The sequence below is a fragment of the Cetorhinus maximus genome, chromosome 7 (genome assembly GCF_964194155.1).
Source record: "Cetorhinus maximus chromosome 7, sCetMax3.hap1.1, whole genome shotgun sequence".
NCBI classification, from domain to species: Eukaryota; Metazoa; Chordata; class Chondrichthyes; order Lamniformes; family Cetorhinidae; genus Cetorhinus; species Cetorhinus maximus.
Window position 1 is genome coordinate 6,009,059 of NC_135885.1, and position 15,744 is coordinate 6,024,802.

General features: G+C 44.9%; 2 protein-coding genes across 3 annotated transcripts in view; one reads left to right on the top strand and one right to left on the bottom strand.

Annotated features, from left to right (window-relative positions):
• Nucleotides 1-8,625, bottom strand: part of LOC144682557 (diacylglycerol O-acyltransferase 2-like) — a 71,051-nt gene extending 62,426 nt beyond the window's left edge. The window contains exon 1 of the mRNA XM_078544993.1: nt 8,420-8,625. Within this exon, the coding sequence (XP_078401119.1) occupies nt 8,420-8,459 (40 nt within the window). The 5' untranslated portion in view covers nt 8,460-8,625. The remainder of the gene's footprint in view (nt 1-8,419) is intronic.
• The window catches only part of LOC144682565 (BTB/POZ domain-containing protein KCTD14-like), a 1,380,231-nt gene that overhangs the window by 1,023,963 nt on the left and 340,524 nt on the right, over nt 1-15,744 (top strand). The gene's annotated exons all lie outside the window — the stretch shown is intronic.

Consider the following 15,744-nt stretch of genomic DNA (forward strand, 5'->3'; position numbering starts at 1 on the left):
AAAGCCAGCATGGGTTTGTTAAAGGCAAATCATGTTTAACTTGGGAGTTTTTTTTGAGGAGGTTGAGCAAGCGTACATGGACTTCCAAAAGGCATTTGATACAGTGCTGCACAACAGACACCTGAGCAAGGTTAGAGCTCATGGAATAAAAGGGACAGTAGCAACATGGATACGAAATTGATTGAGTGACAGGAAAGAAAGTAGTGGTGAATGGCCATGGATCGGAAGGGAGGTCTGTAGTGGAGTTTCCTAGGGGTCAGTGTTCGGACCCTTGCTCTTCCTGATGTATATTAATGACCTAGACCTTGGTGTACAGAGCACAATTTCAAAATTTGCAAATGATATGACACTTGTGAACTGTGGGGTTGGTAGTGTAGAACCTCAAAAGGACACAGGCAGGCTGGTGGAATGGGTGGACAAGTGGCAGATGAAATTTAATGCAGAGAAGTGTGAAGTGAATCATTTTGGTAGGAAAAACAGAGAGACAATATGAAATAAAGGGTTCAGTTCTAAAAGCATTGCAGAAGCAGAGAGACCTAGATGTATATGTACATAAATCATTGAAGGCAACAGGACAAGTTGAGAGAGTGGTTAACAAAGTATATAGTATCCAAGGCTTTAGTATTAGCGACATAAGGTGCAAAAACAAGGAAGTTATGTCAAACTTGTATAAAACACTGGTTCTGCCTCAACTGAAGTACTGCATCCATTTGGGGCACCACACTTCAGGAAGAATATAAAAGGCATTAGAAAGAGTGCAAAAGAGATTCACGAGAATGGTTCCAGGGATGAAGAGCTTCAGTTCTGTAGACAGGTCGGAGAAGTTGGGACCGTTTTCCGTGAAGAGAAGGTTGAGAGGAGGTTGGATAGAGGTTTTCAAAATCAACGGGTCTGGAAAGTGTAGATGGGGAGAAACTGTTCCCATTGGTGGTAGGATCGAGAACAAAGGGGACCCAGATTTAAGGTAATTGGTAAAAGAAGCAATGGCGACATGAGGAAAAACTTTTGCACGCAGCGAGTGATTAGGATCTGGAACTGATAGTGTGCGATTGAGTCTGCCTCCAAGAGGGAATTGGATTATTATCTGAAAAGGAAGGATGTGCAGGGTTATGGGGAGAAGGCAGGGGAGTGGCACTAGGTGAATTGCTCCTTCCAAGAGCTGACACAGACACAATGGGGCAAAAGATTTCTATGCTGTAGTTATTCTATGATTCTATGAACAAAACCCTTTTATTCTTGTTGCCATCATGTCAAGACTGAACACAAAAAGCACTCACTATATCATTCACGAGTGTCAACCATGTCTCAGTGGTAGTCAGGTGAATTGAAGCTTCATTCCAGAATTTTAGCACAAAATTCTGGGGGATCCTCCATTGTTGGGAGATGCTGTTTTTTTTGGTGAGACATTAAACCAAGGTCCTGTCTGCCCTCACAGGCGATGATATTAAAAATTCCTACGGCACTATTTGAAAAACAATTTCCCCCAGGCCTCCCAGTCCAATATCTGAGTGTATCTGGCCATTATCTCACTGCTGTTTCTGGAGTCTTGCTGTGCACAATTTGCCCGTCACAATACAATAGAGAAATTACAGTTCAGAAGTATTTGATTGGCTGTAAATTGTTGAGGTGCCCTAACGTTGTGGAAGACTCTACATAAGGCCAAGTGCTAGGTGTAATCCACAAGGCAATACTATTCTGCTAAATTATCTTGACAGAATTTAACCACAATTTTTCACTCCAATTATACTTTAGTAGGTAAAGCGGCATAAAGCTGTTGTGATCTGGAATTTCTTTTATTCTTTCATGGGATGTGGGCATCGCAGGCAAGGCCAGCATTTGTTGCCCATCCCTAATTACCCTTGAATGGCTTGCTGGGCCATTTCAGAGAGGGTAGTTAAGAGTCAAGCACATTGGCCCGAACATGTAGGCCAGGCCAGGTGAGGATGGCAGATTTCCTTCTCTAAAAGGACATTAGTGAACCAGACACCAATCGATGATGGGAAGCATTGCTGAAACTAGCCTTCAGTTCCAGGTTTTTAAAAAAATTAATTGAATTTAAGTTCCACCAGTTGCCATGGTGGGATTCGAACCCATGTCCCCAGAACATTAGCCTGGGCCTCTGGATTACTAGCCCAGTGACATTACCACTAAACCACCATCTCCCCACCATCTGCTTGAAGGAAGGATGGAAGCAGATTCAACAGTGATCATTAAAAAGAAATTGGATACATACTTGAAGTGGAAACATCTGCAGGGCTCTGGGGAAGGATTTGGGGCGAGCAGCCACAGGTACAACAGGCTGAATGCCTTCCTTTTGTGCCGTACCCTCAAGGTACAAAACACATATGTACAAAAACTGTCAGGACACATTGCTCCTGTGTTGCATGTAACTGATGAGGTCACAAAGACAAGTGTCTATTCAACACTCCCAATGTCTCTCTCTCTCTCTCTCACCCCCTCAGTGCCAAAGGCATTCTTTTTTAAAATTACTAAGAGGACAGGACTTTGACAAACCTACAGCCAGGTTCAGAGTTTCGGAACTGCACCCAAACACAAACACGCTCCCAATCTAACGCAATCTGGACTTGATTCCTTGGCAGCCCTCAGTACAGTCACAAAAAATGGCAAACTCATCATGCCTCATGTCAGTGAACCAACTGCTCTTTCACCCAAATGCATAATCCCACAGCAGGATAGAGAAACCATTAAACATGGAGCCACAGGTGAAAACCAAAATGGGGAAAAAATTCCGGTTTCAATGACAAATTCAACAGCGCAAAGGATATAACCTGCAGCTACAACAATTTTCATTTATTGAACGCCTTTAACGTAGTAAAACATTTATGGGGAGGTGGTGGCACAGTGGTATTGTCTCTAGTAATGCTCTGGGGTCCCAGGTTCGAATCCTATCATGGCAGATGATGGAATTTGAATTCAATAAATATCTGGAATTGCCATGAAACCATTGTCGATTGTCGTAAAACCCATTTGGTTCACTAATGTCCTTTAGGGTAGGAAATCTGCTGTCCTTACCTGGTCTGGCCCACAGCAATGTGGTTGATTCTTAAATGCCCTCTAAACAAGGGCAAATAAATGCTGGCCTGTGACGCCCACATCCCATAAGGACCATCATCAGGCGCTAACTGACACTGAGCCAAAGGAGACATTAGGACAGGTAGCAGGTGTTTGTTCAAAGAGGTACATTTTAAAGGAGCAGTGAGGTGCAAAGGTGGAGATTTGGAGTGGTTACACTACATTATTGGTCATCTTGGTCCTATTGATCACAAGTGTGCCATTCATCTTAGTTGAATTTAGCAAAGCTCTTGTGCTTTCAGTCTCAGTTTGCCTGGGGAGGAGAAGCAGAAGGTTGAAGAGATACATTCACGAAAAAGTAGCTTTAAACAATAGGTAGGTGTTTTTTTCAAAGCACCTGTTAAAGTTAGCATCTGGGGAGAGTGCCCTCACTGAAACCCTCTGTCCCATTCAGACAGCCACTTCGTTCTGATCTCTGTAGGGTCTTCAGATATCACTTAAGGAGCTGGCCTGGGGGCACATGGAGTAGACCATTTGAGACTGAGATGAGGGGGAATTTCTTCACCCTGCGGGTGGTGAACCTTTGGGAATTCTCTACCCCAGAGGCTGTGGAAGCTCAATCGTTGAACACGTTCAAGGGAGATTTTCTGGAGACTAACGACATCAAGGGGAAAGCGCAGGAAACTGGCGTCGAGGTAGATGAGCATCCATGATCCAATTGAATGGTGAAGCAAGCTTGATGGGCTGAATGGCCTACTCCTGCCCCTATGTTCCTATGTTCCCATAGCATTCAAAAGCCAAATACACACAGGCAGACACATGCACATTTTGTGCACAGCAAGCTCCCACAAACAGCAATGTGATAACGATCAGCTAATTTTTTTTTTAAAAGTTATATTTGTTGAAGGATAAATATTGAAAAGGAGCAGAGCCCCTTTTCTTCAAAATAGTACCTTTGGACCTTTCCCGTCTAACTGAGGATGGGCAGAGCTTCCACTTGACATCTAAGCTGACAGTGCAGACCCCCCACAACCAACAGTGCAGCCCTGGAGCAATCAAAATAGATTTTGGTGTTCGAGACTCTGGAAGGGGGACTTGATCCCACAGCCTTTTGGCAGAGTGGTGCCAACTAACCCACAACTAACTCCTCGGCACAATTGCAGAAGTTTTCTTCTTCAACCAATGGTAACTTAATGTTTTCTTTACTGACACTGCATGTCACTGCGCCACCGTATAACAGTGGGATTTAAATGACTCAATCTTGGAGAGGGAGAGAGGGGTTCTGACGGAGGGCACAAAAGCACAGGATTAGTTTGTTTTTTATTCTTTCACAGGGTATGGCCATCGCTGGCTAGGCCAGCATTTATTGCCCATCCCCCAATGGCCCTTGAGAAGGTGGTGGTGAGCTGCCTTCTTGAACCACAGCAGTCCATATGGTGTAGGTACACCCACAGGTGCTGTTAGGGAGGGAGTTCCTGGATTTTGACCCAGTAATGATGAAGGAACAGTGATATAGTTCCGAGTCGGGATGGTGTGCCATTGGAAACTCTTTCGAGTTACCAACAGTCACAGATTGCAACTTCTTTCGAGTACAATCACAGTTCTTGGTTTTCCGGGAGTGGGACATGAACCCACAACCCTCTGATTCAAAGGCGAGGGTGCTATGAACTGAGCCACAGCTGACACCTCTGGTGTGCCATTGGAAGGAGGACTTGCAAGTGGCGGTGTTCCCAAGTGCCTGCTGCCCTAAGTGGTTGAGGCTGCAGGTTGGTAACATTGAAGGAGCCTAGACAAGTTGTTGCAATGTATCCGGTAGCAGAGGTGGTAAGTATTCAGGGTAGCATATGCGGCAGCAACCTAGTGGGCTGCTTTGTCCCATTGGTGTCAAGCTTCTTGAGCTTAGTTGGAGCTGCGCTCATTTTCATGCATCCCTGATGCTCAGCTCCCGGAATGTCAAGTCACTACCCACGTACAGCCAATGGTGAACAGTGCATATTACCATTGATAATGGTGACACAAGCACTTCAATTCTCTCCTCAACTCAAGTATCTAAGAGGTGACATTAACAACTTACCTGGTCTCACTTTCCTCTTCCCTTTGGGGAATGGTAAACTGTGGAGCAGAACTGACAGTAACCAAATACTTGGGATGAAATATACTGAATAATGTTACACAAACAGCATCAGCTGTGGCCCATTGAGTAGCACTTACACCTGAGCTAGATGGTTGTCAGCTCAAGTCTCGCTCCAGAGACTTAAGCACAGCAATCTAGGTTGACCCCACAGTGCAGCACTGAAGGTATACTGCACTGTTGGGAGGTGCCATATTTTGGGTGGGAAAATAAAGCAAAGCTCCGTCTGCCCTCTCAAGAGCACATAAAAGAACCAATTGCAGTATTTCAAAGAAGAGCAGGAGAGTTCTCCCTGGTGTCCTCGCTAATGTTTATTCCTCAAATCAACATGACTGGGAAAAAAAACACAGGCTGTCTAGTTTTTAAATCACATCCCTGTTTGTGGGATCTTGCTGTACACAAACTGACTGCTGTATTTCCTACATTATAACAGTGACTACGCTTCAAAAGTACTTCATTGGCTGTAGAGCGCTGGGATGTTCCGAGATTGTGAAAGGCGCTATATAAATGCAAATCTTTAAAGATATTGGACAGCTATTCAACACAACTGGGATGATGGTGATAATCTTATAATCAGAGTACAGGTATACTATCCTGCAGGATATATACAATACTGTTTGTCTAAGGCAGGTAGTGCTCCTTGGGGAATTCTACCCCCTCCACCTGCCTTTTGATTTACAAGCGGGTGGTTTGGCAAGTGAGGGTGCCTGGTTTCCTTTCCCCTCACACTGTGGGCTCTGTTGCAGAGGATTATTTTGCCTTTACCCACCTGACTCAGCTCCCCTACAACCAAGGCACAAGGCCTGATGCTTTTAGATGGAGTCTGGTCAACTCAGTGCATCAGGCAAGGCCATTCAACATTAACGTACCTGGGGGAACCCAAACCCTGCTCAGTATCGGACCAAAGTCATGCTGTGCCCGGCATTGCGGCTTTATACACTTTATATGCTCTAACGAGTACCTTAGCCCTCCTGACCTAAAAAAAAAAATGCCTCTTTCAATGTGGAAAGTCATGCAGTGTTAAGCTCCAAAACAACAGTACTTTAATAGGTCTAAAGTACTTTTATTAACTTTGATTTTGTAAACCAATTTTAATTGGGAAACGTGATCCTAAGAGATATGAAGAAAGACAAATGCATTTATAGAAAATGTTTATATAGCACCTCCCGCGACCTCAGCCAATAAAGTACTTTTGAAACACAAGTCACTTTGTAATGTAGGAAGGGCGGCAACCAATTTGTGTACAGCAAGTTCCAGCGACGGCAAAGAAATAAGCTATTTTAGGCATCTTGCTTGGGGGATAAATATCGGTCAGAACGCAGAGGAAAACTCCACTCAGCTCTTCTTCAAAGTAGCTGCTGTGGAGCTTTGTTTTTTTTTTTAAAAAGAAAACATCCACCCGAGAGGGCAGATGGGACCTCGGCTTAGTGTCTCATCCGAAAGGCGGCACCTCCCTCAGTCCGGGCTGCCAGCCTAGACTGTGGGCCTCGAGCCTCTAGAGTGGGAACTGGACCTACGATCTTCGGGCTCCAGGGCAAACGTGCTACCCGGTGAGCCACTGCTGACACCTTGTCAAATGCGCAGGAATATGACCTTGCCCAGTATCAATAGGACGTGACTGCTGCACCCTACAATTTAGAACAAGTGCTGTTCTTAATTACACGAGATTGTGGGACTTTTCCTGGCCTTTATGAAATCCCGTTCCAGAATTCTCTCTGTACCTCAGAGAGAACTGAAATACCAACAGCCCCGATCATTATCGAGGCCACAAAAGTTCCATTATGGGCTCATTAAACAAGGCAGCAATGATACTCCTTAGAGAGCTCATAAAGCGACAACAATCGAGTGACCTACTTAGAGGCAGAATAGTGCAACTGGACTAAAGAAGCCAAGAGATCACAGCCAGGCACATGCCAAGTGTCTACTGGAACAAGATCGCTACCACGAACTAGAGCAGTCAAGTTTCAGAAGTTAACTTCACCAGCCGACATGAATAGCAAAAACTAATTCTTACTCACCACACTTCTTTTCGAGATGCAATGAGAGAGGGATGAAACTAACAGTTAAAATTGAATATTTTTACGTCAGTGCAAAAATTTATGCTGATAAAAGAGTTGCATTTATCCAGTAACTTTCACGTCTCAAAGCATTTTACAGCCAATTAAGTTCTTCGGAAGCAGCCAATTCGCACAGAACAGGGCCCCACAAACAGCAACGCAATGATCTGCATTCACGATATTGGTTAAGGGATAAATATTAACCCGGAACCAGGGAGAGCTCCCCTGTTCTTCAAAAGAGCGCCACGGGATCATTTAGGGGAAGGCGAAGGGGTAGACGGGGCCTCGGGTTTTGGCGTCTCATCTGAAAGAAGGTGCCTCGGACAGCGCAGCACTCCTTCAGTACCTTCCTGGACTGTCAGCCTAGATCTTGTGCTCTTTAGTGGGATTTTTCAACAGGGCGGGGTGGCAAAGGTGGGACGCGGTTGGCTAGGTAGCTAGCGAGCGGTTCAGAATAACACCAACAGCGCAGGGTTCGATCCCTGTTCCGGCTGAAGTAGACTTGGGGCCTGCCTCATAGTCAAAGCCGTGGCACAGGAACCCTCGAATAATCGAGGGATGCTACCTGAAGAAGTGAGATTTGAACAGGTGACTTGCCGACTCTGGGGAGACCCACTGAGCCAAGGCTGACACACTTTTGCAATCAGAACACAAGGCAGGCGTCAGGCAATTTAACAGCAGACGCAAGGTTGAAGGGAGGACATAGGGCCAATATTACCAGGTACAGTAACTATTTGCATCCAGTCGCACCTTGTTAATATTAGGATTGTTGAATCCAGGGCAAGAGTCTGACAAACAAGTGCTCCACGTCCAGACATTTAGACAGAGCAGACACAGTTGTGTGGATAACCTTGTCTATTTAAACCCTCACTGGATCAAGTCATAAAAGAAAAATATTCAGCATCAAAATACTTTTTTAAAAAATCACACACCCCCGCCCCCTCCAAAGTCAGATGTAACTTTAGATTCTACCTTGCAACTTTGAGCACTGCTGTTCTGAGTTACTATTTGGCCCCAATGCTAGTACACTTAGCACTTAGTCCACCAATTAGATATCAGAAAAATAAAATAACCCCCAATGCCTTTGAATGCAAGCTACTGAAACACAATTTTTTTTAAAAAAACACTTAAAATAAAGGGGGAAGAGGGAAAAAAATAAGACAAAAGGTTCATTGCAAAAAATGACATCTGCACTTACCCCTTAAGATGCCTGAATGGGCTGCAATGATGGTCTTCATTTCTTTGCTTTGTACCTTGACTTTCTGCCTTCCGAATTAAGCCAAGAGGCAGGCAAGGACGCTCCACGTTTTCAGTGCGGCAAAATATACACAAATATATATTTTGCAGCACTTTAAACAAAAGCGCAGAAAAAGAGTAAAAGAGGCGAAAAAAGCAACAAGGAGCGAACGAACCGGCCCTTTAATAGTCGGGGGAAACCATTCACCTGTAACAGAGGGAGGGAATTCTCCAAACTGCCCGACAGCTCAAATCATTAGCAATTGCTACCAGTGGCCCATTATGCATGCATTTAAAATGTTTGCTAATTCCTAAACAGTGCACCAGAACTTAGGGTTTATTTGCAATGCACGTGAATATAAATGCCATTGTGCAGTTGCTCTTCCTTGCTCTCCTCCCTCTTTTGTTAGGGTTGAATGGCACAGTCCAAATGCTCCGCCCCCCCAACCTTTTTTCCTTCGGTCATTTCAGGCTGGTTGACTATGGGCTGGAGAAAGTTTGACATGTCCAGGTCTAACTCAATAGGGCCCCTCACCCCTCATGGCCCATCCACTCCTTGCATGATCAGATAGACAGGAACAACAAAGAGGGATTCAATTACCAATGATGGTACCATCTTATGAACCATTGCAGATAGGAAGAAATAAAGGAAAACACTGTGGATGCTGGAAATCTGAGACAAAAGCAAATAAATAAATAAATTGCTGGAAAAACTCAGCAGGTCTGGCAGCATGAGTGGAGAGAGAAACAGAGTTAACGTTTCGAGCCTGTCCGCCTCTTCTTCAGAGGATAGAAAGACTTGCATTTCTACAGCACCTTTCATGACTTCAGGACTCCACAAGCACCCGACAGCCAATGAAGTACTTTGGAAGTGCAGTCACTGGAAATGCACAGCAAGCTACCACAAATAGCGAATGTGATAATGACCAGATCTCTGAGTTTGTGAGGTTGATTGAGGGGGCAATGTTGGCCAGGACACCCGGGATAACTCCCCTGCTCTTCTTTAAGATAAGCACCGTGGGCTCTTTCACGTCGACCTGAGAGGACAGACAGGGCTTCAAGTTTAACCTCACACCTGAAAGACAGCACCTACAACAGTGCAGCACTCTCAGTACTGCACTGGGCTTTTGTGCTCAGCTACTGGAGTAGGACTTGAACCCACAACCTTCTGATTTGGAGGCAAGAAAGCTACCCACTGAGCTGGAAGCAGCTGCTCTGTGAGTTGGGCTTTTATTTGAATGGTTGCTGCAGAGTGAGTGTTATTTTCTGAACAGAATGCAGGGATGCACAGCCTGACACTCACCCAGCACTATCCGTGGCCACAGGGCAGGCTCTGCTCTGGCTCCTGGGCCATCCTCACGGACCAGTACACCCGCCCCTCAGTAGCCTGGTTACTAGGTCACGACCCCATCACCTGGACATTTTGGCTCCAGGGCCGTTTCCTTCTCAACCGGGTTTCACAGGAAAACTCAGTGTGATCGGGGGCAATTCGGAGATAATGTGGTTGGGGGTTTGTGGGGGGTGGGATTGGGTGGTGTTGAGAGGGGCTACGCACACTGCAGCCACAAGGGTATAATCTCTGCATAAATGTAAGTACCTCAGATAGCCCACGCCTCCAACAGTCGGAATCCGCTCTCTTTCCCTGAAAGCATTGACCTTGGATACTGACTCTTTATGTGTCAATTGTAGCCCAATAGTTAACAGTTACTCATCTTTGACTCAGAGGGTTGTCAGTTCAAGTTTCACTCCGAATATATCAGTTGCTAATCCTGGCTGGTGTTTCAGTGTGGTGCAATAGTTAAGGAGGTGTTTAAGAGTATTGATAGGGTAGATAGAGCAAAGCTATGTCCTCTGGGGGAAATTATCTTAAAATTGGAGCTAGACCATTCAGCAGTGATGTCAGGAAGACCTCCTTCACATAAAGGGCAGTAGAAGCTGGGTACAATGGTGATAATGTCACTGGACCAGTAATCCAGAGGGTCAAGTTAATGATCTAGGGACATGGGTTCAAACCGCACCATGGCAGCTGGTGGAATTTCAAAAAAAAATCAATGAATAAACCTGGAATATAAAGGTAGGCCCAATGGTGGGTGTGCATGACAACCATCATCAATTGTTGTAAAAACCCATCTGGGTTCACTTGGGTGTCCTTTGGGGAAGGAAATCTGCTGTCCTCACTTGGCCTGGCCTATGTGTGTGTCTCAGGACCCACAGCAATGTGGTTGGCTCTTCCCTGCCCCTCTAAAATGGCTGAGTAAGCCACTTGGTTCACAAGCAATTAGGGATGGGAAACAAATGCTGGCCTTGCCAGTGACACTGACACCCCATGGAAGAACAAATTCCAGAACTGTCTCTCTGAAAAAGTTGTCAGGCTGGAGGTCAATTGAAAGCTGAGGTTGATGGATTTTTGATCAGCAAGGGTATTAAAAGTTATGGATCTAAGACAAATAGATGACGCTGAAGTCCAGAAATGATATAATTGATTGGCCGGACAGGCTTGAGGGGCTGATTGGCTTCCTCCTCTTCCTGTGTACCAACAACCGAAGAAAAGATGCTGAACTTTATGATAAATAATGCACTGTTTTTATGAAACTGCATTGATTTTGTTTTTGATTTTGATTCCAAGAAAACCTTTTGCCTCTCAATTTCTTCACCCTCTTCTGTGAAAGCACTGATCTGCATGGGGCAAATGGTTCCTTGGGAATCAGCTGTGGCTCAGTGTGTCACTCTCCTACCTCTGCAGAAGAAGGTTGTGGATTCTAAGCCTCTTCTAGTGACTTGAGTACAGAACCCTTGCTGGTGCTCCAGTGAAGTACTGAGGGAGGGCTGTACTGTCATTTTTTAAAACTTCTTTCATGGGATCGCTGGCTAAGGCAACGTTTATTGCCCATCCCTAATTGCCCTTGAAAAGGTCAAAGGTTGCTGTGTTGGATCCCGTACCCTGGTTCATTGGGACTTAAGGATCTGGGTTGCAAGCTTGTGTCAAGAATGACCGAGTTAGTACCTTAGACAGAGAAGATCAGTACATCATTCCTGGAAGAAACACATCCCATTTATTTACAAAAGGAACTTAACAGTTACACTTGTGCGCTCACAACTCAAAACTCTGTCTTTACACTTCAGACTCTAACTCACTGACCACAGAGGTAGCCCTCACTATTCTGCTATTGGATACCAAGGTCAGGTGATCTTCCATTACAACATTCATCTTAAAGGTATATTACACATCAGGTGACCACATGCTGTTTTACAGACGTTAAATGGAGACCTCGTCTGTCCTTTTCTGGTGGCTGAAAAATCTCAGAATAAGGGGTAGGTCATTTAAGACTGATAAGAGGAGCAAGTTCTTCACTCAAAGGGTGGTGAATCTTTGGAATTCCCTGCCCCAGAGGGCTGTGGAAGCTCAATCATTGAGCATGTTTGAGACAGAAATTGATAGATTTCCGGAGACCAATGACATTACATTATTAGAGTATCACAGTATCTTTACAGTGCAGAAGGAGGCCATTCGGCCCATCGAGTCTGCGCTGGTTCTCTGAAAGAGCATTCCACCTAGTCCCACTCCCCTGCCTTATCCCCTTAACCTTGCATGTTCCCTCTTTTCAGGTAGCAATTCAATTCCCTTTAGAATACCTCGATCGAACCTGCCTCTACCACCCTTCCAGGAAGTTTGTTCCAGACAACCACCCTCTGGGTGAAAATAATTTCCCTCACGTCACATTTACTCCTTTTGCCATTTATTTTGAATCTGTGCCCTCTAATTCTTGATCAAGGGATATGGAGATGGTGCAGGAAAGTGGTGTTGGGGTAGACATTCAGCCATAATCTAATTGAATGGCGAAGCAGGCTCGATGGGCTGAATGACCTACTCCTCTTCCTATGTTCCTGTCCCAGGGTCACTATTTCAAAGATCAGAAGGGGGGTTATTGTGTCCTGCTGTGTGCAAGTTGGCTGCCGTTTTTCCTACAATACAACAGCGGCAACACTTCAAAAGGATCTTCACTGGCTTTAAAGTGTTTTGGGATGTCCTGGGGTCACGAAAGGTGCTATAGAAATGCGAATCTCTCTTTTCATTGCATTCCCTCCGAATTCTACCAGAAGTGTCAACCTATGTTATAGGTTCCAGTTCTGGAGTGGGGCACCCACAAGCATTCTGATTGGGCGAGGGGTGAGTGTGCTAAACCCAGCTGATGTATTACCCCATTGCATAAATTAGTGGTAGAAATTTTGTAAATAAATACCAGGGCTCACTCAGCCAGTTAATCAAGTGATAACGCAATAGCTGCGTTCGTTGAATACAATTGGGAGTAAGATAAGGAAGCCACAAGTTCAGTTCTGATTACTATCCAGTGACCCCTGCTGGTCACTGGGTGAGAGTAGGATTGTAATTGTTTACACTGCCCATTTTGATAAATCTCCCTTGGTTTATTCATCTCAGCCTTGAAAGCTTCAATTGTCACAGCATCCACAGCCTTTCGGGAGAGGAGACTCTTTCTGTGATAAAATACTTACTGATTGGCCCCACTGGGTAATTATATTCCTCATGTCACCTCTGGTTCTCATGTCCCTCAGTGAACAGCAGTAAAGCAGGTTCATTCACTCATTGTCACATTGCTGTTTGTGGGTAGGGTTGCCAACCCTCCAGGATTGGCCTGGAGTCTCCAGGAATTGAAGATCAATCTCCAGGACACTGCTGTGTGCCACCCTGGAGAAAAATCATCGGGATATTAAAAAGAGGGATTGTTTTTCTTGTCAGTTCCTTTGATCGTTTCTCTTTCCCTTGTATAGAAAAAATGAAAATAAGGGGGAAAAGGCTGTTTGGCTGACAGTCAAGCATCATAAGTCTTTTTGCTTTCCAATTGGTGTAGGAAGGCAAGAGAGAGAAGGATGGATGTGCTGGCTGACTAATGGCTGGAGTGTGGGGGAAAATTGTGTGGTGAAACCTCCAGGAATACATTTAATCACAGTTGGCAACCCTATTTGTAACTCAAAGCATTAACCCTATTTTTCTCCCCACAGATGCAAATTGTGTACAAATTGACTGCTGTGTTCCTTAACGATAGGAGCGTAGAATGGTTACACCACAGAAGGAAGCCATTCAGCCTGTTGTGTCTGCGCTGGTAACTCAGCTAGTCCCACGCCCTGTCCTTTCCCCACAGCCTTATTGACTTTTTCTCCTCGAATAATTAACTAATTTCCGTTTTAAATCGATGATTGAACCTGCCCTACCACACTCTCAGGGAGCGCATTCCAGATCTTAACTAGTCGCTGTGTAAAAAAAGTTTGACCTCACATTGCTTTTTGTCCTTTTGCTGTTTACCTTAAAGCTGTGCCCTCTGGTTCTCGATCCTTCTACCAATGGGAACAGTTTCTCCCCATCTACTTTGCTAGGCTCCTCATGATTTTGAATATGTCTATCAAATCTCCTCTTAACCTTCTCTTCTCCAAGGAGAACAACCAGCTTCTCCGATCTACCCAAGTGACTGAACTCTACCAGCGCTGGAATCATTCTCGTAAATCATTTCTGCACCCTCTCTAAAGCCTTCACACCTCCCTGAAGCTCTGTGCTCAGAATTGGACATAATACTCCAGCTGAGGCCAAACCAGTATTTTATAAAGCCTCAGTGTGACTTCCTTGCTTTTGTAACCCGTGTCTCCCTTTATAAAGCCCAGGAGCCCGTATGTCTTTTTAACCAGTTTCCCAATCCTGCCCTGCCACCTTCAATGATTTCTGCATGTATACTCCCAGGTTTTTCTGTTCCTGCACCCAGTTTAGAATTGTATCCTTTATTTTATATTCTTTCTTCTCGTTCTTCCAACCAAAATCCATCACTTCACATTTCTCTGCAATAAATTACATCTGCCATGTTTTTTTATTCTTTGCGCAGGATGTGGGCATTGAATTAGGCCAGCATTTTTATTGCCCATCCCTAGTTGCCCTTGAGAAGGTGGTGGTGAGCCACCTTCTTGAACCGCTGCAGTCCAGGTTGTAGGTACACCAATGGTGCTGTTAGGGAGGGAATTCCAATATTTTGACCCAGTGACCTTGAAGGAACGGCAATATAGTTCTAACTCAGTATGGCCTGTGGCTTGGAGGGGAACTTGCAGGTGGTGGTGTTCCAATGCATCTGCTGCCCTTGTCCTTCTTGGTGGTAGAAGTCGTGGGTCTGGAAGGTGCTGTCGAATGAGCCTTGGTGAATTCCTGCAGTGCATCTTGTAGATGGTACACACTGCTGCTACTGTGCGTCGGTGGTGGAGGGAGTGAATGTTTGTGAATGTGGTGCCAATCAAGCGGGCTGCTTTGTCCTGGATGGTGTCAAGCTTCTTGAGTGTTGTGGGAGCTGCACTCATCCAGGCAAGTGGAGAGTATTCCATCACACTCCTGACTTGTGCCTTGTAGATGGTGGACAGGCTTTGGGGGGTCTGGAGGTGAGTTACTCTCCACAGAATTCCCAGCCTCTGACCTGCTCTTGTAACCACAGTATTTATATGGCTAGTCCAGTTCAGTTTCTAGTCAATGATAATGCCCTGGATGTTGATAGTGGGGGATTCAGCAATGATAATGCCATTGAATGTCATGGGGAGATGGTTGATTCCCTCTTGTTGGAGATAGTGATTGCCTGGCACTTGTGTGGTGTGAATGTTACTTGCCACATATCAGCCCAAGCCTGGATGTTTTCCAGGTCTTGTTGTGCTTGGATTGCTTCAGTATCTGAGGAGTTGTGAATGGAGATGAACATTGTGTAATCATCTGTTAATATCCCCATTTCTGACCTTATGATGGAAGGAATGTGTTCATTCAGTCCACCAGCCTAACAATGTGCTCTTGAAGTCTACCACTATCCTCCTCCCCATTTCACAATATTTCCAAGTTTTGTGTCATCTACAAGTTTTGAAATTGTGCCCTGTACATACAAGTCTACTTGATTACTATATATCAAGAAAACGCAGTCCAAAAAGCAACCATTCACCATGACACTCTGTTTGCTGTCACTCAGTCACTTTCCCTGTTCTTCCACGAGCTTCAACTTTGTTGACAAGTCTATTATGTGACATGTTATCAGAGACTTTTTGGAAGTGCGTGTACACCACATCAAGTGCATTACGCTCATTAACCCTTTCCATTACCTCATCAAAAAAACTCACTCAGGTTAATTACTGTAAATCACTGCATGGAAGTCGAATCAGCATATAAAACGACCCCATTTTCCCGTGTGATCATCAACTTTATTTACCACACTTTGCGTGTTCACACACTTAAGACCATAAGACTATAAGATGTATGAG